Source organism: Leptodactylus fuscus, chromosome 8, assembly GCF_031893055.1.
Source record: "Leptodactylus fuscus isolate aLepFus1 chromosome 8, aLepFus1.hap2, whole genome shotgun sequence".
Lineage (NCBI taxonomy): Eukaryota > Metazoa > Chordata > Amphibia > Anura > Leptodactylidae > Leptodactylus > Leptodactylus fuscus.
This window is the reverse complement of record NC_134272.1, coordinates 72,825,150-72,852,547: the sequence shown is the minus strand read 5'-3', so window position 1 is coordinate 72,852,547 and position 27,398 is coordinate 72,825,150. Positions and strand designations below refer to the sequence as shown.

The window sequence follows — 27,398 nt, the reverse complement described above, 5'->3', positions numbered from 1 at the left end:
TTAAACTAACTGAACCAATTGCTCAGGAATGGTCGGGGCTAGAGAAAAAATTCCAACTGTGCAGGAATCAGCGGAGCTGCGCCTATGGCATGAGTTAGTGTTGAAAGATCTCCTTTAAAGGGGTTGCACAAGACAAGAAAAAACTAACCTGCATTTCTTTCCCAGATACAGTGCCACTCGTGTCCATAGGCTATGTCGGGTATTGCAACTTAGACTTATCGCTTTAATGGGAATGAGCTGCCATATCAAATACAACCCATAGAGATGAGAGGTTCTGTTTCTGGGGGGAGGGGAAAAATACAATTTTTCCAATCCTAGATATACCCTTAAATATAAGAAATATTAACACTTTGAATTCCATCCTGTAATGTTAAGGTACATCTCTTACTTATATAATATTCCTTGCTGTGACCGTGCAATGACGTAACCGCAGAGGTCAGAAAGGCAGAAGCTAAGACAATCCAGTAATCTCCTAAAGACACACGGTGCGCTGTACGTGCCAAGATGATGAAGCCTGTTCAGGCTGTGTAAAGAAACATTGCTGAAAAAGCTGATGAGTTGATCTGTGTGTATAGGAGCCAAATAAATACTGCAGATAATACCCTGGATAGAAAGCTTTGCATAACAATATTTCTAATTAACCCTTATGGTTAAGCCCCTCCAGCCCTCAGGCTGCTGAGATGCTTGTGATTTAGTCTCCGCTAATAAGGCTTATGTTGCTGCGTTCCAAAAATAATCAGGACAAGGATACATGATGGGCCAACGTGGACGTGAATGTTTACAGGATTCCCACGGATTATACAACACCCAACCAAAGTCTTATACAATTGCATTGCCAGGGGAAAGGAAGTTTGGTTTTTCTTAAAGTCATGCCTTGGGATATAGATTCTGGAAGCAAATCTCTGCCAAGGACCTTGTGGCACAGAATGCATTGAGACGGGATAGAAGAACCTTGGTGGTAGCGACCCTTGAGTGCTCACAATGCTGCTGTACAATGTAAGTGCATTATAAAGACTGGGGTGTGAGGTTACATATATTGATGTGCAGTATACTGCGTCAGAACCGGGTACTGAATGGGAACTTGCTACAACTTGCCTTGTAGTCGGGGCAAGCTCTAATGTTATAGAGAAAACCTAAAGCTCATAGTCACTAGAACATGAACGCTTACATGATAGATTCTAAATACAGTATGAATAAAACTATATAAATTAAGATTATTTTCCTCCGCTGACCGTTGCAGCCGTGCTCTAGAGTACAGTGTAGGTTATTTTTCATGTACAATACGTTCCCATAACTAATGATTGATCACGGATCAGGGTTGTATTTTGTGTACATCAATATAGACTTTTCCGAAGGGACCATTCACCACCTCCACCAACTCCAACTCTTTGTATCCATCAATAGATGCCCCTTCACTGCTTCCTGTAAATTTGTAATGTTATCTCTACTTACGTCTACTTAGACAATAAATCTAAACCATGTGTGTGATTTAGTTGCCCCAAATTTGGTGAAATTGTGGGTTCCCTTTAGGACTTCAGAATGGAAACTCAAAGCAGGCAAACACAGGAAGAACATACAAAATCCATGTAGATGTTGGTCAAATATTATCCCCCAGTGAACCCAGTGGCAGTGAAGACCCTCGTGAATCCTTTAAGTTATGCCAGTGCTTATGGGTCCACCTGAGTCAGGGAAGTTGTACCCTTCGCACTGCCTCAAGTTACAAGACAAGAGTGATGACCCATAAGGCCATGTGCATGTAGCCGGTCTGGGAATAGTAAAAATCGGCCTCCGGTAAAACCTTTATACTTGAGTCTATGTATGGATGGTGTTACCTATGACAAATTTCAGTGGTTCCTGTAGTATGAGATTGTGTGGACTGTCTCTCACACGTTTTCGATGGGTGGGGGAGGGGTAGAAACTCCTATTAAAGTTAATACTGATGACTATATGGGCTCCTTTCACATAGATATAATGAAGAAGATGACAGCTTAGAGAGAAGATAATCACCATATAGACCCAGCAGGCAGAGATGGTGCAGTCTCTAGCTGCCTGTGGGATATGGTGTGGGATTAATAGAAACACACAGAGAAAAAGAAAGTAAGGAAAAACATAGTCAAAGAAAAGCAGGAGAAATTTAAGGATTACGATATTGTCTGAAGTCAATGAATGGATGCAATGCAAAAAATCAGTATGTATATAGAAAAGTGCAGAATGTGATGTACAGACATGGAAAGTTGTGTTTCCACTGGAGCTCTTCTATAAGTAGTGTCTTTTGCATGAATACTTTATGCCTCACACATTTATACCGTACTGTACATTGCTCATGTTTGTCCCTCTGGAAGTGCACACCAGTCTTCGAAATGAAATTCTGCCACAGTAAGACATTACGATGATACACTGCAGAAGTTTTACTGTAATGAGCTCCCTTTAGTTCTCCTTGCTCGGTTTGATACTTGTTTTCATGTAGCTGTGGCCTTTCGATGACATAACTCGGATAATGTTTTGTTCCTTTTATTATATCTGCAGGGCGAGGAAGAGGAGGATTTCCTTGATAGATTTAAAGAGGTAACTATCCAATCTATCATAACTTATGCAACTTCCAAAAATAAGAGTCATCCTTAGCAAGTCTAACCTGCCAATGGGGTTTTAAGGGACATTCTAGTGATTTTTGGACTCTTCATATTGTCTGAAAATCCATCTCCTCAATAGGAATAGTTGCCAGTGTCTTTCCTTATCCTGCTTTTCACCTTCTTCAATAAGTCACAAGAACACAGGGTGACCTTTTTTTTCAAGCATGGATTGTTGTGCAAGTGGAAGTCTCACTCTGCTTCCTGCAGATACTATGGAGATCTACCATGTGTCCTCAGATGCAAAGTCCCATCTTCTGCTCTTCTCTCATATAATCTGCTCCCTATAGCCTCACTATCCTATAATACCCATAGTCCTCACCCTCTCACAGCCATGCCCCCCATTACCTTCCCTAATTTTATCATCAGATGTTGGTGCAGCTTTGGGGACCTTTGGTGATATCAAACTCAAAGTCTTAGGTCCTGGACGATGCATGTTTGTGTAGTACTGCAATATTTTGCAGGAACAAGGAATAGACTGGTACTAGACATGGGTAAAGGTACTAGACATGGGGAACAGCATCAACAATACCAGATTTTGAATGTACTTTGGTGTTGCTTTTATTGATCCTGCCTGCTTGAACACAGTCGCTGACCTGTCCAATTGTTCTATTGCAGCTGTGGATTGTGCACCCGGCAATAATGGGAACTGTGACCTCCATTTTCTTCCTGTTTGTTTGCTGGACTATTAGAGACAACCTGAAAGTTAGTGATGTTCGTGGCAAATATGTGTTTATCACAGGCTGCGATTCCGGCTTCGGAAGCCTACTGGCTCAGAGACTCCATAGGAAAGGATTTGTCGTCATTGCTGCATGTCTGACCGAAAAAGGAAGTGACGAATTGAAGGCCTGCACCTCTCCTACACTGAAAACAGTCCTATTGAATGTCACAAACCCCAAGAGTATTGATAACGCTGTGACCTACGTGGCTGAGGAGACTGGTAGTAGAGGTATTATATTCTATTACTATATGCAAGTAAGGCCAGGTTCACACTTGTACCCAATTTACGTTTGGGGATTCCGTTCCCCATTCTGCTTGAAAAATGCAGAGAGGAAAGTCCTGCAAATATTTTTTGGGCAGTCTATGGGGTCAGTGGGTAACCACTTTTTAGGCAGATTAGTTTTTAGTTTTTTGGGTCCACAAGCGGACCTGAAGAACGAAAATATCAAAGCAGGTGTGAACAAAGGATTATGAAGATGTTTCCCTTAGTCTTAACAGCGGCACAATATGGGGCAGAAATACCCCATATTGTGCCGCTGTGGGACGACAGGGAACACAATGTTATATACCGCTCTCCAACCTGTGACTTGTTACCAGGTGCAAAACTACAATTCCTAGCTTACCCTCCTTCCCAATGGCCATCGCTTTGGTTTATTGGTCCTCCTCACTATTCACTTACAGGTAGTCAGGGTAACATATTCTATCACTATATGGAATTTATACTTTACAAGTCTCCAGCCATATCTTGTATGAACACTATGATTGTGATATGCATTGGAAAACTTACGCATGCGCTGACTGTATGCATAGGAGCCCATTGATCCAACATGTTCCCATACTGTGTCTTTTTGTCATGCATCAGGGTGGTATAGGTCCATATACCTTTTTCTTTACTGTAGGAAAGGACTGCTTTATTTCATATAGAGGCATCCAGAAAAAAAGTAATTTTTTTTTATAGTGGAACCCTATGGATGATGCATGTGACCAACATTTGAGCCTTGTGCCTAAAGTGTACATCAAGAAATACTCCAAAGTCTCAACATACAGTATATCTCTGTAGGGTGGCACTACTGATATGAAGCCTAAGATGGGTTATGTAATTTGATGATTTACAAAGGTCAGGTTTAGGGAATTGAGAGGGGTTAATACCCAAAGGTCTGGTGGTAGACAGCAATGAAGGAGTTAATGTTGTGATCCCCTAGGGTTCTAGTGCAGTGAAGGAGATAGTGTTAGTGTTTCCAATGGTCATGGGAAGTGAATGTCAGGATCCCTTGTGGGGGGCAGTGAGGGGTTAATATGACATATCTGGTTTCAGTAGTTACTTACTTCTCATGATCTCAGAGATAAGTGTGGAGAAAGGATAGGGAGCTTTTTAGGAGTACTCAGCCCAGTCATTACGGGAGCAGTGCCTGTACCTCACCGGCAGTGGAACTACAACTCTCATTGGACAAATTATGAGTGCTATTCTAGTCTATCAGTCCTTTTTTTTGGACGCTTTCTATACAATAACTATGACATATTCTAATTACATCCTAATTACATCAGGGAAGACAGGCTTGCACATTCCAGTGAGCGCCCTCTATTGGTTTGCAACACTGAGGCACCTGACTTCTTAATTACATCATGGAAGACAGATTTGCATATTCTTCCCATGGTCCCTTGCAAAGTGGAGTGCTAAAGGCTTAATAAGTCTCCACACACCTATATGGTGGTCTCTCCCTGAGGAGTGACGATATCCCCTTATGACATATTCACCGTATCTAATTTATCCTATAAATCAGTGGTCTAGGCCTATGTGAATCCACAACTCCCAGCATGCCCTGCCAGCCTTTGGCACTTGTACTTTCGCAACCACTGGAGGACCACAGGTTGGAGAACACTGCTCTAGTTTATTGGGCCTTCTGGACACTTTCCAGGTTGCGATGTCCTTGGATAAAGTCAAGCTGCAGGGAAGCTTTAGATATTGTTCCTGATGCCAGCTGTGCAGCCGCAATATCTTTTAATGAACAATTTGCACTCACTTTTTTAATGATAACTCTGCGGCTTCCATAACCTAGATGTGCCCCGAGATGTGTTCACTATTTACTTCCTGGCGTTTATTTTCAATATTCTTCTCGCTATTCTTTTCTTACCACACTCCAGCTTTCCTGTGTCCTTCAGAAATTACAATAACTGGCAGTTCTCTATAGTATCATAAGATATCTTGTTTTTGACGTTACACACCTTTAGGGTACAGAGTCGTACACAGATTAACTCTACATTAATAAGTTGAGTATTTCAGCAAATATAGCTTAAGGCATGTTCACATTTTTGCAAGTTTTCCAATGAAGTCTTCTGTTGGCATCCATTATACCGCTGTCAGTAGTGGTGGAAACAAAAAGTGACGTAATGTAATGGATGCAAACTGAAGGTAAATTGGTGCAAAAAGTATCCATTAAAAAGAATGTGTACTTTAAAGTGGTTGTTCAGGATTCGTTTCATTTCGGGTTCAGGTGGCTCGAATCCAAGATTTCTTTCAGGTCAAATTAATTTTGTATGAACCGCACCTTAAAATGGCTTAAAACATTGTGAATAACACTGTCAGGGCTCTTAGGAACCTATCTATAAAACATAGTGTATGACACTGTCATGGTTCCTAGGAACCTATCTATAAAACATAGTGTATGACACTGTCAGGGCTCCTAGGAACCTATCTATAAAACATAGTGTATAACACTGTCAGGGCTCCTAGGAACCTATCTATAAAACATAGCGTATGACACTGTCAGGGCTCCTATGAGCCTATCTATAAAACATAGCGTATGACACTGTCAGGGCTCCTATGAGCCTATCTATAAAACATAGTGTAGAATACTGTCAGGGCTCCTATGAATCTATCTATAAAACATAGTGGATGACAGTCCCAGGGCTCCTTAGAACCTATCTATAAAACATAGTGTAGGACACTGTCAGGGCTCCTAGGAACCTATCTATAAAACATAGTGTAATACACTGCCAGGGCTCCTATGAGCCTATCTATAAAACATAGTGTATGACACTGTCAGGGCTCCTAGGAACCTATCTATAAAACATAGCGTATGACAATGCCAGGGCTCCTATGAGCCTATCTATAAAACATAGTGTATGGCACTGTCAGGGCTCCTAGGACTATGTATCTATAATACATAGTGTATAACACTGTCAGGGCTCCTAGGAACCTATCTATAAAACATAGTGTCAGGGTTTGTATAAAAACGAACAGTTTGGAATATTTGGGTCAAACGTGAATTGGTTCAAGTTAGTTCTCCCATCTCTATTCAGGAGGTTCCTACTTTGTACACTGGATAGTACAAGGATCAGACATACCCCTGAACAGCTGACCTGTGCGGGATCTTTCCACTCCCTATCTCTGCAGGTTTCCCATTGATCAGATTCCTCTACAGCCCCTTTAAGACATCCGGCAGTGTCTGTTTTTCTGCTCTTGATAGGAGTAGAAAAATGGGAAGTGTGTTGGAAATGGGAACAAAGCCTATTATTGTGTCTTCATACTTATCTCATGTCTGTTCTCCATCATGTACATTATTACTCTCAAAAGTTTCCTGGTTGTCCTTGTAGGAATACAGCGCTCTAGCGCCACCCTGCTGTCAGTCATGTGATCTAGTAGATTAGTTCTGTATAATTGTCATCTAAACTCTCACAGGCTCACACTGGTCCACAGGGGTGCAAGTGAATTCCCTGGTGGCCCCCTGACCCAAGGGAGCTAGTGGGCTCCTAGACTCCAACAACCGATTGCATGAGATGTGCATGGCTGTAGCATATACTCACTGTCCCACATACAAGCAGGCAGTATACAACATCTCACACAGTAAATGTGACCATATGATAAGATGGCTAGAATTTTTCAAATTGTTTTTTTACATTTAGAGCCATTTAAAGGCTGAGCTGACAACTAAGCACAGAACAGGTCAACCTCAAGGGGGCAAGTTTTATGTACCTTTGCATTGAAATAGTTTAATTAGAATTGTAATTCATTTCTCAGTGTAATTATGTTTTGTGATGATCTGAATCACTAGAGGGGTTTCCAAATGTCCAGAAATATGGCATTCAAATCTATTCACGATGCAGATTTTTAACACAGAACTTCTCGGAGGTGATTCATGTCCTTGTATCCCTCCTAACCTGAGCAGCATTACACAAACAGCTAACAAATTTAGACTGGATATAGGATTAGGATTATGATGTCCACCTCTTGTATTAGATGGTGTTGCTCATAAGCATCGCTGCTTTGCCTTTTGGCCAAAAAAATGCAGAAGTTTTTGTCTGTTTTGTAAGTGTCTGTTCAAAAGGCCATGGCTCCTCGAAATGGATCTACCCATGGTGGAAGGAGATTAGTGACCAATGGGACAAAGCTTGAAAGCTCAAGGGGCAGAACTGAGCCGGAAGTGTAATCACTGGCAATGGTGGCATTATAATAACAACCCCCCCCCCCATCCTTCATGATGGCCAATCCTTATAGAAGTGTATGGAGTCAGAAGCAGATGGCTCTGTACACTCTTCAATGGATAGGCCTACAATAGTTTTGCCCAGCCAATGCACAGTGCACAGAAACATCTGCCTCTGGATCAGTACACTGTGTTGAATACTGGGCTTTGAACCTATTCCCCTAAGATAGTGGTGTTCTACTGTATATAAGTATATACAGTATATACAGTTTGGTAGTCTACATATACGGGAAGTCTGGTCAGTCTAATATGGATATCTGTGCCTTCCCGTACTGCACATATGTCACGGGGTGACTAATGCTATACAGTCTCAGAACACTTCTCACTGACAAGTGTGTGATGTGATAATAGCAGTGGTAAAAGGAGATGTTTCTGTAATGAAAAATTCTATTGTAGTAATTCTTTTTGACCACAAGATGCCGCTGTGTTAGGTAAAGGAAAAACCAGGAAGTGACGAGTTCAGGAAGTGGACTGCTGTAGTGGGGGAGAAGAAGCTGGCTGTGAGCAGTGAGAGATCTGAGGGACAATCCATTGCCATCCGCTGCCCTGCAACGCTTGTTTCAGGCCAGGGCCAGCTCTGGAGAAGCCCGAACCTGTTGCTGGTTCCCATGTCAGGAGAGTTGGAGACGATTGCTGTGCAGACGCCGCGGAGCGGATGACAAGAAGGACCAGCCCTTGTGACACCGTGTTCCAGTTGCCTGGAGGCAAAGAAATTCCTGTTTCCTTCGGAAAGTCCATCTGACTGTTCGCCCCCTTGCTAACCCGGGTAAGCGGAGCTCCGATTCACCTTTCATAAGGGTGAATAGTGTATACACGCAGTAAATAGTTTTTTTTTTTTTGGCGCCAAAAACCTAGCATAGACTGGTTCCGGCCATTTTGCTTTAAAGCGAGTTCTATCCAAACGGAGATACAGCACGTGTTGTCCTGCTATTCAAAAGAGACACTATATCCTGGATTATAGTACCAGAAGTATGTCATAAGAGGAGTTATTTGTTTCACTAAGACTTGTGCAGCTAAGCACCAACTTCTGATAAAACAAAACCGGTTGCTGAAGTCTTCCCTGCAGGGTTGGGGTAGTGTGTTGAAATGTGGATATTGGGGAGTGGGTAAGTTAAATAGTAAACTGTGATATTGTTAACCCCAGTGTGACACCGCAGGTGATCTTCCTCTGCATACTTACATTGTTTTGTTAGCTTGGTATTAATAGGTAAATTGCAGCTGCTATATATATGTAGCCGCTAGTTAAAGGCATAGTTCACTAGTTCTGACATATTAGGTCACGGTGCAGTGTCACTCAGGGGTCTCAGCCCTCGGCTGAGTGTCTTGTAATTATTGATTTCATCAGGCCTGTTAGCCTGGAGTTCACCCCAAAAGGGTATAGAGTAAAATTTATATTTCTTACTTCGTGTCTGGTGTGGTTGTGCCTGTCCGTGGAACCGCTGTATCCTAAAAGTTCCTGCAAGAGCCCCGGTAGCCAGTCGGCTGCCGTGTCTTTCCCTTCCTCCTCCCCCCTTACATTTTTGGCGTAGTCGGCAGGATACGGTGCCACCATGGACATGGACAACGCATCTGGGGACGCGCCCTTGGTGGACGCGGACCGTGTGCCTAATGGCGGGGTGGCTGTAGGTGCTGTCCTCCCGCCTGTTGCACCTACCCTTGCACCGACAGCCCCAGTCAGGTGTTTACCAGCAGGTGCCATCTTAAACCAACTGACTAAATTTGACGGACATAACATGTTGCTGACCGATTGGACTGAACGACTGAGGAGTGCGATTAAACTGTGTAATCTAGCCCCCGAACTCCAACCGGAGGTAGCGATAAATGCTCTGGAAGGGAATGCCCGACGGACAATCACATTACTGCCAGAGTCCCAGAGGAGTACGGTGACAGACATAGTAAACAGGTTGGAGAAGGTTTACGGGAACCGTGCCCCGTCAGTTGATTTACTTGCCCGGTTTGTTAATCGGAGACAGAGGGAGGGGGAGACCGTCCCTGAGTATGCTAATGAACTACAGGGGTTGTTAGCTGATGTCCGGAGGGCCGAATCCCACGCCCAGCGTGCCCCTGAGGAAGATGACGAGCTGTTGAGGGACTATTTTATTCGGGGATTATGTTTGAGTACGGTGAGGCGGGAACTACAGAACCGCGTGCTGGCGGACAAGACCCTGACCTTTGTCCAGATTCTGGAGGAGACCATCGCCAGGACTCAAATGGAGGAGCCAGAGGTGGGTCAGGTCGCCATGCAGAGAGCTGGAAGGGTGATGACCAATGCTGTAGGGGGTGAGACAGAGGCCCAGATGAGAGAAATGCAGCGTACTATAGATGCGCTAACCCAACAATTGAGCCAGGTGCAGAGTAGGGTACAGACTCCTGCTGCTGGGAACCCGTTACCAACTCCCTCAGACGGGCCCCCATGTCAATGCTCAGCAAGACCCCCCATGTGGCAAACAGAGGAACCACAGGGAAGGCCATCTCCATCACGGCCGTGGTATCGCTCTCCTCCTGACCCCCAACTGCGACAAAGGCCACCACCTCGGGAGTGGGACTATAGCAATGTTCAATGTTGGCAATGTCAAGAGTTCGGGCATATCTCAAGGAACTGCCCAGGACCGAGAAGGGCCAGGCCCAGCAACTCACCGCCGTTAAACGGGAGACCTCCGCGATAAGAGGGCGCACCGCGGGGGTATCAGGGGGCCCAAGTGCTCCAAAAAGCCCACATGATTTGATCGCAAAAAGCCCCGTGCTGGAAGTGAGTTTTGAGGGAAAGAAGGTCCCCTGCCTAGTGGATACGGGTTCTGAAGTGACAACAATGCCCTTAGACTATTTTGAACGGCATCATGGCCACCTTATGCGACCAAACACCGGAATGGTTATCCGACTGAGAGCGGCAGATAATGGAACTATCCCTGTACATGGGGTAGTCTGGATGCGGCTTCGGGCCTGTGGCCAAGAATTAGGAGTCAAGGGAGTTATCCTTGTCAAGTCTACCTACTTGCCGGAGGTCCCGGTGATTCTAGGCATGAATGTGTTGCGAGACCTGAACCACGTGCTTTTCACCAAGAAAGGACCGGAGTACTGGAAGCGGACTACGGCACATAGGCCAACACAGCAAGTTTTCCGGCAAATTGTCCAGACTTGCCGAATCCAGAAGGGACTCCCTGAAAACCACCGGCTGGGGGCGGTGTATACCCCGAATGGTGCGCCCGTAAAAATACCTCCCCGGCAGGAACGGACATTGATGTTGCCTGTGGGGACCAATCTGAATGTGGACGGATTGGATGTCGAGCTGGAACCGGTAGAGCGGTGTGAAGAGATAACTGGTGTGATGTTTGGGCGAGTGGTGGCCACAGTCCGAAACGGGCGAGTGCCGGTGCGGTGCGTGAATCTACAGGATCATGAAGTGACCCTACCAAGGAGAGTCAAGGTCGCCAGAGTCTTCCTACACCAGGGTGAGACAGCCCGGAGAAGACCCTTTACTCTTAGGGAAGAGAGAGGGGACGTTTGGACCTTGGCGGTACAGATGGATCAACCTGAAAAACCCACGCCCGAGTGGAATGGGAGGAAGATCCTGGAAATGATGGGAATAAACCGTCCCTCTTTGAGTCCAGACCAAGTACGGCTAGTGGAAGAGACCCTATGGGAGTTCCAAGCTGCATTTTCTAGGCATGACGAAGACTTTGGCTGTACGTCTGCTATCGAGCACCGAATACCGACCGGGAACACGGCCCCAATCCGTGAAAGGTATCGACAGATCCCACCAAACGTACCAAGAAGTGAAGGAGATGTTACATCAAATGTTGGATAATGGCGTGGTACAACCAAGTCAGAGTCCGTGGGCTGCCCCGGTGGTGCTGGTCCGAAAAAAAGACGGCACCTTACGCTTCTGTGTCGACTACCGGAAGCTGAACGCAAAGACAGTGAGAGACTCTTATCCCTTGCCGCGGATCGAGGAATCCTTATCCGCATTGGGAAAGGCGAAATACTTCTCATCCCTAGACCTGGCGAGCGGATACTGGCAAGTGCCAATGGCAGCAGAAGACAGACAGAAAACAGCGTTCATCTTGCCGATGGGCTTGTATGAGTTCAGAAGGATGCCCTTTGGATTGTCCAATGCCCCCGGCACGTTCCAAAGACTCATGGAGTATTGTCTTGGTGACCTAAACTTTGAGTCAGTGCTCATCTATCTGGACGATATTATGGTCTTCGGATCGTCCTTCGAACAACATCTTCAGAGGCTGAGACAAGTCCTGAAGCGCCTGATGGAGCATGGGCTCAAGGTCAAGCCCAAGAAGTGCCGGCTGTTCCAGACACAGATTGAGTACCTGGGGCATATTGTCTCTGCTGAGGGGGTGCAACCGGCAAGCAGCAAGGTGGAAGCGGTACAACGCTGGCCTGTCCCAAGAACCCTCAGGGAACTTCGCGCATTCTTGGGCCTAGCTGGATATTACCGGCGCTTCATAAGAAATTTTTCAAAGAAGGCAGGACCGCTGAACGAATTGCTGAGGGGGACCTCCCGGGGGCCAAAGAACCAGCCCATTCCATGGGGAGAGAAACAACAACAGGCGTTCGAGGAGTTGAAGGAAGCCCTGACGAGTGCACCAATACTCGCCTATGCGCAGTTTGACAAGCCCTTCATGTTATACACAGATGGGAGTCTCCATGGCCTAGGTGCGGTGCTCGCCCAAGAACAAGATGGCCGTGAGAGGGTCATAGCCTATGGAAGCCGGTCCCTGAGGGAGACAGAGAGGAACTTTGACAACTATAGTTCATTCAAGCTGGAACTACTGGCCCTAGTGTGGGCCATGACGGAGAAATTCTCAGAATACTTGACAGGAGCGGAAGTGACTGTTATGACCGACAACAATCCCTTGGCGCACCTAGACAATGCAAAGTTGGGTGCTTTGGAGCAGCGATGGATGGCCAGGTTGTCCAGGTACAAGTACAAGATCAAGTACCGATCCGGTAGAGAAAATGCAAATGCGGATGCCCTGTCTCGAGTGACGCCGGATGACTCCGGACGAGATAAGGATGGAGAGTTGGAAGACTCAGAGGTTCCCCACTTGGGTAGAATACCCTTGTTTGTGATACTGGCACGGACAAGTGGGGTGGTGACAGACCGACCAGTGTTGCTTGGGAAAACCCATGGAGATTGGGTATATGCTCAGAATGATGACGTGACCCTAAGAAAGATCAAGCAGTGGGTGATGGCAAAGGAGTGGCCTACCCCGATGGAGCGCAAACGCTTGCCACCTATGGGGGCAAGAGTAATGCAACAGTGGGATAGACTGAAGTGTGAGAATGGGTTACTGTACCGTAAAGTATATTTAGAGACTGAGTTGGAGGTGAGATGGCAACTAGTAATACCAAGTACCAGTGCCAGGGAAGTTGCCCGTGAGGCTCATGTGAGAGGGGCCCACTTTGGTCCTGATAAAACGTTCAAGTGGCTCCAGCGATTTGTCTATTGTCCTGGTCTTGAGCAGACAGTGCAGGACGTGTGCCAAGCCTGCAGGGCCTGTGAGCTCGCTAAACCCCCAGAACAAAGGGCCCCCACTCAGACGATTAGGACCACTGCGCCGTTGGAGGTGCTGATGATTGATTATGTCCTGATAGGACACTCCAACAGCGGACATCAGTACTGTTTGGTAATGACCGATCACTTTACCAAGTTTGCAGTAGCAGTAGCTACGAAAGATCAGACTGCCGAATCTGCCGCCAGGGCTGTGTGTAAGCACTTCATCCAAGTGTATGGGTGCCCCACTCGTATTCACTCAGATCAGGGGGCATGTTTTCAGGGGCGGCTCATGTCGGAGTTGTATCGGGTGTATGGTATCCACAGATCCCGGACGACTCCTTATCACCCAGAGGGGAATGGGGCCTGTGAGCGATTCAATCGCACCCTCCTTCAGATGTTGCGAACGTTGGAGAAAGATCAAAAAGCTCGGTGGCCAGAGAGCTTAGCTGAGTTGCTCTGGGCCTATAATAATCGGGTCCATAGTACCACCGGCTACACGCCATACCTGATGCTGTTTGGGCATCCCGGACGGGAGATTGAAGAATTGAACTTGACAAATCCTGAGAGAGAGGGCGCTCGCTCGCCCGATGACTGGGTAGAACTACACCGTCGAAAACTGCAGACCATACACCGATTGGTGATTGACAAAACCCGACTGTCCAGTCACCCAGACAAGACCCCGGTTCAACATGAACCCTTCCAACCTGGGGACAGGGTGTTAGTAAGGGCCAAGAGACCCTCGGGAAAGTTGGATGATCGGTGGGAGGCAATGCCATATCGAGTAAAACGAAGGGTCATCCCTGACGGACCGGTGTATGAGTTAGAGCCTGAAAGGGGTGAAGGAGTTACCCGGACTCTTCACCGTAATATGCTCAGACCTTGTAATTCAGAGACTCCCACAACGGAGACTGAGGTGCATCGGTTGAATCCGACAGCCCCAACCTTCACACCTGCTGCACAGATTGATCCCGATGAGTGGTGGGATGTACCAGTTCCCATGTCTGAAACGGTTCCAGCCGTGGTGATCTTACCTCCACGGGAGGGGACGACACTAATGGCTGCTCCTGTACAGGAACCTGAGCCGACCTGTGGGAATGAAGTGACTGATGCCCCGACTTTACGCAGAACGCCAAGGTCTAATGCTGGGGTTCCCCCACAGCGATACGCCCAGGATGAGTTTGTCTGGGGAGGTCTGTCGAGGACGCCGACCTCTAGTGGGGTGGTGTGTCACGGGGTGACTAATGCTATACAGTCTCAGAACACTTCTCACTGACAAGTGTGTGATGTGATAATAGCAGTGGTAAAAGGAGATGTTTCTGTAATGAAAAATTCTATTGTAGTAATTCTTTTTGACCACAAGATGCCGCTGTGTTAGGTAAAGGAAAAACCAGGAAGTGACGAGTTCAGGAAGTGGACTGCTGTAGTGGGGGAGAAGAAGCTGGCTGTGAGCAGTGAGAGATCTGAGGGACAATCCATTGCCATCCGCTGCCCTGCAACGCTTGTTTCAGGCCAGGGCCAGCTCTGGAGAAGCCCGAACCTGTTGCTGGTTCCCATGTCAGGAGAGTTGGAGACGATTGCTGTGCAGACGCCGCGGAGCGGATGACAAGAAGGACCAGCCCTTGTGACACCGTGTTCCAGTTGCCTGGAGGCAAAGAAATTCCTGTTTCCTTCGGAAAGTCCATCTGACTGTTCGCCCCCTTGCTAACCCGGGTAAGCGGAGCTCCGATTCACCTTTCATAAGGGTGAATAGTGTATACACGCAGTAAATAGTTTTTTTTTTTTTGGCGCCAAAAACCTAGCATAGACTGGTTCCGGCCATTTTGCTTTAAAGCGAGTTCTATCCAAACGGAGATACAGCACGTGTTGTCCTGCTATTCAAAAGAGACACTATATCCTGGATTATAGTACCAGAAGTATGTCATAAGAGGAGTTATTTGTTTCACTAAGACTTGTGCAGCTAAGCACCAACTTCTGATAAAACAAAACCGGTTGCTGAAGTCTTCCCTGCAGGGTTGGGGTAGTGTGTTGAAATGTGGATATTGGGGAGTGGGTAAGTTAAATAGTAAACTGTGATATTGTTAACCCCAGTGTGACACCGCAGGTGATCTTCCTCTGCATACTTACATTGTTTTGTTAGCTTGGTATTAATAGGTAAATTGCAGCTGCTATATATATGTAGCCGCTAGTTAAAGGCATAGTTCACTAGTTCTGACATATTAGGTCACGGTGCAGTGTCACTCAGGGGTCTCAGCCCTCGGCTGAGTGTCTTGTAATTATTGATTTCATCAGGCCTGTTAGCCTGGAGTTCACCCCAAAAGGGTATAGAGTAAAATTTATATTTCTTACTTCGTGTCTGGTGTGGTTGTGCCTGTCCGTGGAACCGCTGTATCCTAAAAGTTCCTGCAAGAGCCCCGGTAGCCAGTCGGCTGCCGTGTCTTTCCCTTCCTCCTCCCCCCTTACACATAAGCCACTGATTCTCAATGCTAATCCAATTACGAGACACATTGGTGCTCTATTAATACGTATAGATCTCGGCTGTTTTAGCACGTGCTACTGTATATCTGTGGAAAGGTCATTGCCCTGGTCAGATGGAGGAAAGTGAGACACTTGAGCGTATAAGAAATGTATAAGCAGGGCCGTAGCTATAGGAGGTTAGGGGGATCCAAAGGCTATATTATAGTGTTATATCTAAAACAGATACAAAGAACATAAGCCATATACACAGGCAAGGAAGTATAACACTAATGTTTTGCCATGACATAGGAAGAGTGGACAGATTGTCTTGCTTGACAAGTGAGAGATCCAAAGACTTGGAATATTCTTCCATAGAGGATTTCATTAAGGTACCCCAGCCTAAGATCTCCTCATCCAATAACAGCAACATGTTGGTGAATGATCCTAACTGTTGGACCCTCACCATTCAGATATTGATGCTCTATCCTATGGATAGGTCACATATATGTACAGTAGGTCCTGGAAAACTTATTGAGGCTGAGGCCCCACATTGTGGAAACGCAGCTTTTTTTGTTGCAGATTTTGCTCAATTTTTTGAGCCAAAGCCAGGAGTAGGTTGAGTACAAGGTAGAAGTATAAGAGCTTCCTCTATATTCCTCATTCCTTTTGAAGCCACCCTTGGCTTTGGCTCAAAAATAGACTGCAAAATCTGCACTAAACAATGCATCTTTTCTTCCCCGTGTGACCTCAGCCTTTTCCAACTAGAAATGAGTTACTTGGTTTAAGAGCCATAAGGGCATTGGTGCATTTAGACATGGACATACAGTAAGCGGCATGTATGACCTCTGCATCTAAGGTTATACATGGGTGAGCTTTATAGCCACAAAAATTAAAGGGGTTTCTAGGATTTTAATTATTTATGACCTATCCTTAGGGTAGGCAATAAACATCTGATTGAGGGGATGGCCAAAAGTGACCTCTCTGCTTCCAGTTCCATGTACCGTATAGTCCTGGGTGCAACCCCAAAGAGCTGCCCATGCATGGCCCATTGGTTCTGTTGGTTCAGAGCTGATCAGACATATATAATACAATCCTGGACGACCCCTTTAATTTGTATGTATATTTTACAAGGTGTTATGCATTTTAGTCCGTGCGTGTAAAATACAGGGTTCCATTGGCAGGTGTCTACTTCCCGAAATTCATGAATATTAATTCAGTTATAATTTTTCATGTCAAAAAATATGAAAATGACCCTACTACCCCGTCAACGAAAGGGTCAAACTCGATTCATTTTTCACTGTTGTGTTTAGGTTTGTATGGCTTGGTGAACAATGCAGGAAGGGCCACACCGATCGGGCCCACGGACTGGCTGGACATGGAAGACTTCCACAGAGTCCTTGATGTGAATCTTATCGGACTAATTGAGGTCACCATCAAGTTTCTGCCGTTGTTAAAGAAGGGTCGCGGGAGAATTGTCAATGTGGCCAGCGTGATGGGGAGACTGGCGTTTGGAGGGGGTGGATACTGTCTATCAAAATGTGGTGTCGAATCTTTCTCAGATAGTTTGAGGTGAGTTCATTTATAACGGCAGATAATATTTTATTACTGAATGTGTCTTCAGCTTATAAAGGAGGCTGTACAGATAGGATGAACATTGGCCAACCATCTGATGTGTCCACCATGACGAAAGATTTTGGTGGGAAAAAAAATTGGACATTAGGGTTGAGCTGATCTTTCAGGATCGATTTTAAAATCCAATTTCTGATCATTTTCCAGCCGATTCCGATCACGATTGTGAAATTTGCTCGATCACCTATCGGAATCCGATCTTTTCCGATCCTGATCGATCAACCCTAGTCAATGCTTCTCTATGGGAAAAGTCACTTTTAGGGTTGAGCCGATCTTGAGATAACCTCCGATCTTCATCCCAATGGAAAAGATCGGGATCAGAATTCCGACCGCGATCGTGAAATTTACTCCGATCTTTTCCAATTCCGATCACTCAAACCTATTGGATATATAAAAAAAAAAGATGTTGGCATGAAGATGTCTATCAGCGCTTCATTTCCCTCTCTCACTATAACATAGGGATGTGCTGACCCTATACTTAGTATGTGTTTGTTCGAGGACTTCAACATCTCATGAATTCAATAAGATATCACAAAACCCTTGACAGACTGTAATCCCTAACACAACCACTGGGTGGCTACTAAAAGAAATATGTAGCATATCACTTTGTGACAAAATATCACAAAATAATATTGTCCTGAAAAGCTTATCATCTTCTGACACACCTATGTGGACGTGTCAAGCAAAGAAGGAACATAAGGAAGAACATATCTATACCTCTTTATTAGTCTATGTTCTTAAAATGCAAAACTTTAGTGTCCAAATAGACTTGGCAGGTTTTCTTTAACCACATGAGGACCGCCGTACGTAAATTTACAGCCTCATGTGCTGGTACCTAAAGACCGGACTATTGTCGAAATACGTCCGGTCTTTAGGTGCCATTTCGGAGCAGATCGCGCCCCCCCCCTGGTAACAGTCCCGCCCCTACCTCTAGCCCGGGACTTGGTGAAGATGCCGGGGACCGATCTGATTGGTCCCCGGTCATGTGATCGCTGTGACAGCAAGTCACAGCGATCTCTTTTATTTACAGTACAGGCAGCGTCTCAAGTCTCCTCCCTCTCCTCTTCTCCTTACACATTGTTACTTTGTGAGGAGAAGAGAAGAAGGAGAGAGACTTGAGACATTGCTTGCTAAAAAACACCCATATACACAGTTTCCACTGCCCGATCCTGCCCCCAAACCCATCGATCCCCTAATTCCTAATCCCCTATCCCCAAATCTATATATAGATCATATATATATATATATATATAAAAATAAATATATATATATATATATATATATATATCTGTGTATATCAGAGCTAGATAGGGAGATATATATATATATACCCACCATATAGGTATAGATATATATTTCTGTCACTTGTATAGCGCTAACATATTCTGTGGCGCTTTACAGAAAGTGTCAGTCACCGTACCCTATAGGGCTCACAATAAATTGCTCTCTAGCACCATATATATATATATCTACCATATAAATTTTATATATATATATATATATACATATATATATATACCCGCCATATAGGTATATATATATATATATATCTGTGACTTGTATAGCGCTAACATATTCTGCGGCGCTTTACAGCCACTCTACCAAAGAGGGCTCACAATAATCAGCTCTCTAGCACTATATATATATCTACCGTATAAATTTTAGATATATATATATACATATATATATATACCCACCATATAGGTATATATATATATATATATATATATATATATATATATATATATATATATATATATATATCTGTGACTTGTATAGCGCTAACATATTCTGCGGCGCTTTACAGCCACTCTACCAAAGAGGGCTCACAATAATCAGCTCTCTAGCACTATATATATATCTACCGTATAAATTTTATATATATATATATATATATATATACATATATATATATATACCCACCATATAGGTATATATATATATCTGTGACTTGTATAGCGCTAACATATTCTGCGGCGCTTTACAGCCACTCTACCAAAGAGGGCTCGCAATCAGTGACATTATGGCGAGGAGGTTTTATACTAGTGAGGAGGCATACGCCATTCTTTGGTCAGATGCATCAGATGCGTCTGACACTGAAACATTTGCAGACAATGAAAATGACAATACAAGTGTCATTTCAGATTTGTCTTCAGGAGACGTTCTCCCTGATGACATTGACTCTTCAGATGGTGAAGGTGCCGGAACTAGCAGTGCGGCAGCACACAGTGACACTTTCCCACTAATTGATGTGCGTTCCCTCCAGTGGGCACCTGCTCCATCTTTTGCCCCTAGAGTCCACCCATTTACTGCATCTCCTGGCATAACAGTGGATGATTCCCAGTTTACCCACATGAATTATTTTAGTTTATTTATAAGCGATGACCTCCTCAATGAAATTGTCCTTCAAACGAATTTATATGCCACCCAGTACATAACCCAAAAACCTTCCTCTGCCCATGCCAAAGATTGGACACCCACAGATCTGGTGGAAATGAAAAAATTTTGGGGCCTCACCCTAAATATGGGTACTGTAAAAAAGCCCTCAATCAGATCATATTGGTCAAAAAGTCCCGCACAGTCAACCCCAATATATTCGGCAGTCATGTCCAGGCTTCGCTATGAGCGACTAATGAGGTTCCTTCACTTCAGTGATAATTCACAGGCCCCCCAAGTGATGATCCAAACCGTGATCGGTTATTCAAACTGAGACCCCTCATAAATTATTTGAACCACTCCTTTTTACAACATTACACCCCAGAGCAAAACGTCAGTGTGGACGAATCCCTCCTTAGTTTTCACGGTAGACTGAGCTTTCGCCAATATCTCCCTTCCAAACGGGCAAGATATGGCATAAAGCTATATAAGCTTTGCGAAAGCAGTTCTGGCTACACCGCCGCCTTCAGAATATATGAGGGACGAGATAAAAAAATTAATTCCCCAGGATGTCCCCCAAATTTTCCCATCAGTAGTAAAATAGTGGTGGAGATAATGCAGCCCCTGCTACACAAAGGGTACCACTTGTATTGTGACAACTTTTATTCAGGTGTGGCCCTATTTAGACACTTGCATTGTGCAAACACAGGAGCATGTGGAACCATGCGCAAAAACCGAATTGGTTTTCCGCAGCAGCTAGTGGGGAAGGGCATACAAAAGGGGGAGTCCTGTTCTTATTCTTGTGAGGAGCTGTTGGCGGTGAAATACAGAGATCGGAGAGATGTCTATTTGTTGAGCACAATACACCCCACAGGAACAGTGGCAGTGAGGGAAAGAGGGGCAACAGCAGACAAGCATAAGCCAATAAGTGTGTCCGAGTATAACAAACACATGGGGGGGGTGGATTTAAGTGATCAAATCTTACAGCCCTATTTAGTAAAAAGAAAAAACAAAACCTGGTATAAAAAAGTGACCATTTACCTCTTTCAAATTGGAATCCAAAATGCCTTTTTACTTTATAAAAAGAAGGGAGGCACCGACAAATATCTGGATTTCCAGGAAAAAATAATTCACAACCTCCTTTTTGACCCTCAGGACCCCATAGAGACCCCCCAGTCTGAAGATGTCAAACGACTCACTGAAAGGCATTTTATTAGTCTACTTCCCTCCACAACAACACGAGCTAACGCGCAAAAAAAATGCCGTGTCTGCACCAAAAATGGGCGACGCAGAGATACCCGTTACCATTGTCCCTCATGCCCCTCACAACCAGGCCTGTGTATTGTCCCTTGCTTTGAGAGATACCACACTGTTCTTCATTATTAGATCTCTTCCCCAGAAAATATTCCACTTCTAATTTTGTGATTGCCACCAAGCCCCATCTTTTGCATAAACCTGCAAATTCCTATTGTTATAAACTCTAAATTCCCTAAATTATACCCCTAGATGAATACATTGGGGAACAAAAATACTAATTACATTTTTTGCATCTTTTTCAACATTTCACAAAAAATCTGGATACTCTAAGAAGATGCTAAAGCACTTATTGAATGCCTGCAAACTATTCTAGCAAAATCTGGCCTACAAAATCCAATTAGCGCTCCATCCGTTCTGAGAGCGACCGTGTGCCCGTACATTCGGGTACCAGCACATATGGGGTATTGTCACGTTCGGGAGAAATTGGGTAACAAAATGTGGGGTGCAATTTCTCCTTTAACCCCTTGTGGAAATGCAAAATTTGGGGTAAAGCAACATTTTATAGCAAAAAATGTCATTTTCCCATTTGCTGGGCCAATTCTGTGAAACAACTGTAGGGTCAAAGTGCTCAATATACCCCTTGATAAATTCCTTGAAGGGTCTAGTTTCCAAAATGGGGTGATATTTTGGGGGTTTCCACTGTTTTGGCACTTTGGGGGCTCTGCAAAAGGGACATGATGCCTGCAAACTATTCTAGCAAAATCTGGCCTACAAAATCCAATTAGCGCTCCATCCGTTCGTACATTAGATTACCAGCACATATGGGGTATTGTCACGTTCGGGAGAAATTGTGTAACAAAATGTGGGTGCAATTTCTCCTTTAACCCCTTGTGGAAATGCAAAATTTTGGGTTAAAGCAACATTTTATAGCAAAAAATGTCATTTTCCAATTTGCTGGGCCAATTCTGTGAAACTCCTGTAGGGTCAAAGTGCTCACTATACCCCTTGATAAATTCCTTGAGGAGTCTAGTTTCCAAAATGGGGTCATTTTTGGGGTGTTTCTACTGTTCTGGCACTTCAGGGGCTCTCCAAATGCAACATGGTGCTTGAAAGATATTCCAGCTAAATTTGCCCTCCAAAATCCCAATAGCGATCTTTACGTTCTGGACCTTACAGTGTGCCCATACATCACTTTACAGCCACATATGGGGCATTTCTGTAGTTGGGGGAAAATGCGTAACAAATTGTGGGGTGCATTTTCTCCTTTAACCCCTTGTGGAAATGCAAAATTTTGGGTTAAAGCAACATTTTATAGCAAAAAATGTCATTTTCCAATTTGCTGGGCCAATTCTGTGAAACTCCTGTAGGGTCAAAGTGCTCACTATACCCCTTGATAAATTCCTTGAAGGGTCTAGTTTCCAAAATGGGGTCATATTTTGGGGGTTTCCACTGTTTTGGCACCTTGGGAGCTCTGCAAATGGGACATGGTGCCTGCAAACTATTCTAGCAAAATCTGGCCTACAAAATCCAATTAGCGCTCCATCCGTTCTGAGAGCGACCGTGTGCCCATACATTCGGGTACCAGCACATATGGGGTATTGTCACGTTCGGGAGAAATTGGGTAACAAAATGTGGGGTGCAATTTCTCCTTTAACCCCTTGTGGAAATGCAAAATTTGGGGTAAAGCAACATTTTATAGCAAAAAATGTCATTTTCCCATTTGCTGGGCCAATTCTGTGAAACAACTGTAGGGTCAAAGTGCTCAATATACCCCTTGATAAATTCCTTGAAGGGTCTAGTTTCCAAAATGGGGTGATATTTTGGGGGTTTCCACTGTTTTGGCACTTTGGGGGCTCTGCAAAAGGGACATGATGCCTGCAAACTATTCTAGCAAAATCTGGCCTACAAAATCCAATTAGCGCTCCATCCGTTCGTACATTAGATTACCAGCACATATGGGGTATTGTCACGTTCGGGAGAAATTGTGTAACAAAATGTGGGTGCAATTTCTCCTTTAACCCCTTGTGGAAATGCAAAATTTTGGGTTAAAGCAACATTTTATAGCAAAGAATGTCATTTTCCAATTTGCTGGGCCAATTCTGTGAAACTCCTGTAGGGTCAAAGTGCTCACTATACCCCTTGATAAATTCCTTGAAGGGTCTAGTTTCCAAAATGGGGTCATATTTTGGGGGTTTCCACTGTTTGGGCACCTTGGGAGCTCTGCAAATGGGACATGGTGCCTGAAAAGTATTCTAGCAAAATCTGGCCTACAAAATCCAATTAGCGCTCCATCCGTTCTGAGAGCGACCGTGTGCCCGTACTTTACGGTAACAGCACATATGTGGTATTGTCGTGTTCGGGAGAAATTGTGTAACAAAATATGGGGTGTAGTTTCTCCTTTAACCCCTTGTAAAGATGAAAAATTTGGGGCTACAGTAACATTTTATTATGAAAAAAGTAATTTTTCATTTTCACGTCTAAATGATAAAAAAATCTGTGAGACAACTGTAGGGTCAAAGGGCTCACTATACCCCTTGATAAATTCCTTGAGGGGTCTAGTTTCCAAAATGGGGTCACATTTGGGGGGTTTCCACTATTTTGGCACCTTGGGAGCTCTGCAAATGGGACATGGTGCCTGAAAAGTATTCTAGCAAAATCTGGCCTACAAAATCCAATTAGCGCTCCATCCGTTCTGAGAGCGACCGTGTGCCCGTACATTAGGGTACCAGCACATATGGGGTATTGTTGTGTTCGGGAGAAATTGTGCAACAAAATATGGGGTGCAGTTTCTCCTTTAACCCCTTGTAAAGATGAAAAATTTGGGGCTACAGTAACATTTTATTACGAAAAAAGTAATTTTTCATTTTCACGTCTAAATGGTAAAAAAATCTGTGAGACACCTGTAGGGTCAAAGGGCTCACTATACCCCTTGATAAATTCCTTGAGGGGTCTAGTTTCCAAAATGGGGTCACATTTGGGGGGTTTCCACTATTTTGGCACCTTGGGAGCTCTGCAAATGGGACATGGTGCCTGCAAACTATTTTATCAAAATCTGGCCTACAAAATCCAATTAGCGCTCCATCCGTTCTGAGAGCGATTGTGTGCCCGTACATTAGGGTAACAGCACTTATGGGGTATTGTCGTGTTCGGAAGAAATTGTGCAACAAAATGTGGGGTGCATTTCCTCTTTTAACTCTTAGTAAATGTGTAAATTCTAGGGCTAAATGAATATATTAGTGATAGGAATTGAAAAATGTAAATTTGACCTCCATTTTGTTTTAATTGCTGTGAAATGCTGAAAGGGTTAAAAAACTTTCTACCTGCTGTTTTGGATTCTTTCAGGGGTGCAGTTTTTAGAATGGGGTGACTTATGGGGTTTTTTATTACAGAGGCCTTTCAAGTTCCCTTCTGAACTGAACTGGTCCCTTGAAAAATGTGTTTTGGAAATATTCTTGAAAATTTTTAAAATTACTGCTTGATTTGTAAGCCTTATAATATCTGAAAAAAATTAAAGAGTGATTAAAATTTGATTGCTACATAAATGAAAGACATGGTTAATTATATTTATGAAAAAATTTGGGTGGTATGACTTTCTATTTGAAAGACATGCAATTTCAAAGTTTGAAAACTGCATTTTTTTCCAAATTTTCGCCAAATTTCATATTTTTTAATAATTAAAGACATAACATACCGACCAAAATTTACTACTGACATGAAGTACAATGTGTTACGAAAAAACAGTCTTAGAATCACTTGTCTATGTTAAAGCGTCTCAAAGTTATTGCCATTTAAAGTGACACATGTCAGTTTTGAAAAAAAAGGCCTGGTCTTTAACATACTTTTGGGCCCGGTCCTTAACCGGTTAAGCTGTCACATAATATAGCTAGAGGTCAAGGAGGGATCTGGAATTTTTGTTCTTGTGGCAATATTATATTTTGAGCCAATTGTTATCACCTTCTTATAACTGATACTTAATGTTCATGAATACTTGCTATTTTCAGGAGAGACATGCAACATTTTGGAGTGAAAGTCAGTATAATAGAACCTGGATTCTTTAAGACCGGAGTCACCAACCTTGAAATAATTGAGAAAGATTTACATCGATTGTGGAACAGGCTTGAACCAGAAATCAGATTTGCCTATGGCGATAAGTACTTTGATAACTGTAAGTAATAGTAGTACTTTATAAATACCTCCCAACTTCTAAAGGACAGAAAGAGGGACAAAATGTGGGAATGCTATGCACACCATGACATGTTTAACTCCACCCAATTCTAAATTGACTCCGCCCATTCCCATTCATTTCTCTTTGGGTATACCCTGCACCCCACATCTCCCGCCCATTTCCCCTCACAGTACACCCTGCACCCCACATCTCCCCCCCCACATTGTACAGCCTGCACTCCACATCTCTCCTGCCACACAGTACACCCTGCACCCCACATCTCCCCCCCACATTGTACAGCCTGCACTCCACATCTCCCCCACACACACTGTACACCCTGCACCCCACATCCCCCCTCACATTGTACAGCCTGCACTCCACATCTCTCCTGCCACACAGTACATCCTGCACCCCACATCTCCCCCCCACACAATACACCCTGCACCCCACATCTCTACCCCCAAACAGTACAGCCTGCACCCCACATCTCCCCCCCACACTGTACACCCTGCACCCCACATCTCCCCCCCACACTGTACACCCTGCACCCCACATCTCTCCCCACCCACAGTAATCCTGCATCCCATATCTCTATCACCCTACACAATACACCCTGCACCCCACATCTCTACTACCGCACAGTACACCATTTCTCCCCCCCACACTGTACACCCTGCAACCCACATCTCTCTCCGCCCACAGTAATCCTGCATCCCACATCTCTACCCCCACACAGTACACCCTGCACCCCACATCTCTACCACCCACACTGTACACCCTGCACCCCACATCTCTCCCACACACACCTTACACCTCTCCCCACACACAGTACACCCTGCGCAGCACATAGAAATATCAGGGGCAGCCAGGGTGGTTGTAAACCCCAAAAATGTGATAATCACCTATCACAGCACTCCGCTTAACAGACCTTGCCCCCTCATTATGCCTATAACTGAGGATTATACCATTTAAGTGAGGGCTTCCAATTTGAGGGTATTACGACTGTCACTTCTAGTCACCAAAAGATTGAGCACTGCTGGAATAGGATGTGTAACTACTGGGGTTGAGCCAATCTTGAGATTTCAGGATTGTTTTTAAAATCCGATTTTCGATCATTTTCCAGCTGATCCCGATCGCGATCATTGAAATTTTCTCGATCATCGATCGGGATCTGATCTTTCCTGATCCCGATCGCTCAACCCTACTGACTACCAAGATTTAAGTAAAGTGTCATGAGCTCGCTGGTTGACTGCCTACACTATCACCTTTCTAGAATCCAAAATTTTTGATAATCCAGTTTAAATTATATCCAATTTTACCCAGATTAAGAGAACCTTAATGTCCGTATGAGAGATATCCTAGTCCTTCTGTGTCGTAACTATTGTTTTCCATTACTTGTAGATTTAAAGGTGCAACGACTATCAATGAAAACCTTGTGTAGTTCTGACATCTCCAAAGTTACAAACTGCATGGAACATGCGCTGATGGCCAAATACCCACGGACGCGGTACGGTGCTGGGTGGGATGCAAAGTTATTTTGGCTTCCTCTGTCTTATGCTCCCGCCATTGTTGCTGACGTGATGCTGAGAATGTTATTGCCGCAACCCGTTGGGCTCAAGAAAGCAGTAGCTAAAAACCAAGTGGATGTATAATTGGTCATTTTGTACATATCTAGTTTAAAACAAATAAAAAAAAAATTTGGGGTGAAAAAATCTTCGCTTCTAGTCTCATAGTGTGACAGATGTGACTCATTTGGTTTACTAAATCTATGACATTGTCACCACATTGGGTGAATATCTCAAATATTTGGTCATGGAGTTTTTGTGGCTGTATGTAGTACTGCACTGTGGTGTATATCAAAGAGTGGGAGCCCCTATAACTCAGAATGGCACCCTCCATTGTAACCCTAAAAAGGGTCTAATGTTTGTGTTCCCGTGACAGAGCTGTCCCTCCATAGAGTCCCATAAGGTAACAGAGACAATGGGATCAACCAATGACCTGATAGCAGCCACTATGGGATGTATGATCCTGGCCATACTGTCTTCTGCACACAGTCCTGCCATGTACATGACGCCTTACTGCAAAGAGCCAACAATCCAGTAAATCTAATAATCCAGATCCAACTCATTTGGCTGAGAATAAATTACTGGCAGAATCTTGCCCAGAAATTCATATAA

General features: G+C 44.3%; 1 protein-coding gene across 1 annotated transcript; it reads left to right on the top strand.

Annotated features, from left to right (window-relative positions):
• The first annotated feature begins 625 nt into the window (after window positions 1–625).
• LOC142216423 (retinol dehydrogenase 7-like) lies at window positions 626–26,923 on the top strand. Its single transcript, XM_075284230.1, has 6 exons — window positions 626–996; window positions 2,527–2,565; window positions 3,246–3,576; window positions 17,105–17,363; window positions 25,058–25,221; window positions 26,623–26,923. Exons 1-6 carry the CDS (start codon window positions 982–984, stop codon window positions 26,871–26,873), a joined length of 1,059 nt encoding a protein of 352 aa, XP_075140331.1. The 5' UTR covers window positions 626–981; the 3' UTR covers window positions 26,874–26,923.
• Window positions 26,924–27,398: the final 475 nt, after the last annotated feature.

Coding starts and splice junctions, on each gene's coding strand:
- LOC142216423 (XM_075284230.1), top strand. Junction 17,364..25,057: donor TCTTTCTCAGATAGTTTGAG/GTGAGTTCATTT, acceptor TGCTATTTTCAG/GAGAGACATGCAACATTTTG. Junction 25,222..26,622: donor CGATAAGTACTTTGATAACT/GTAAGTAATAGT, acceptor CATTACTTGTAG/ATTTAAAGGTGCAACGACTA.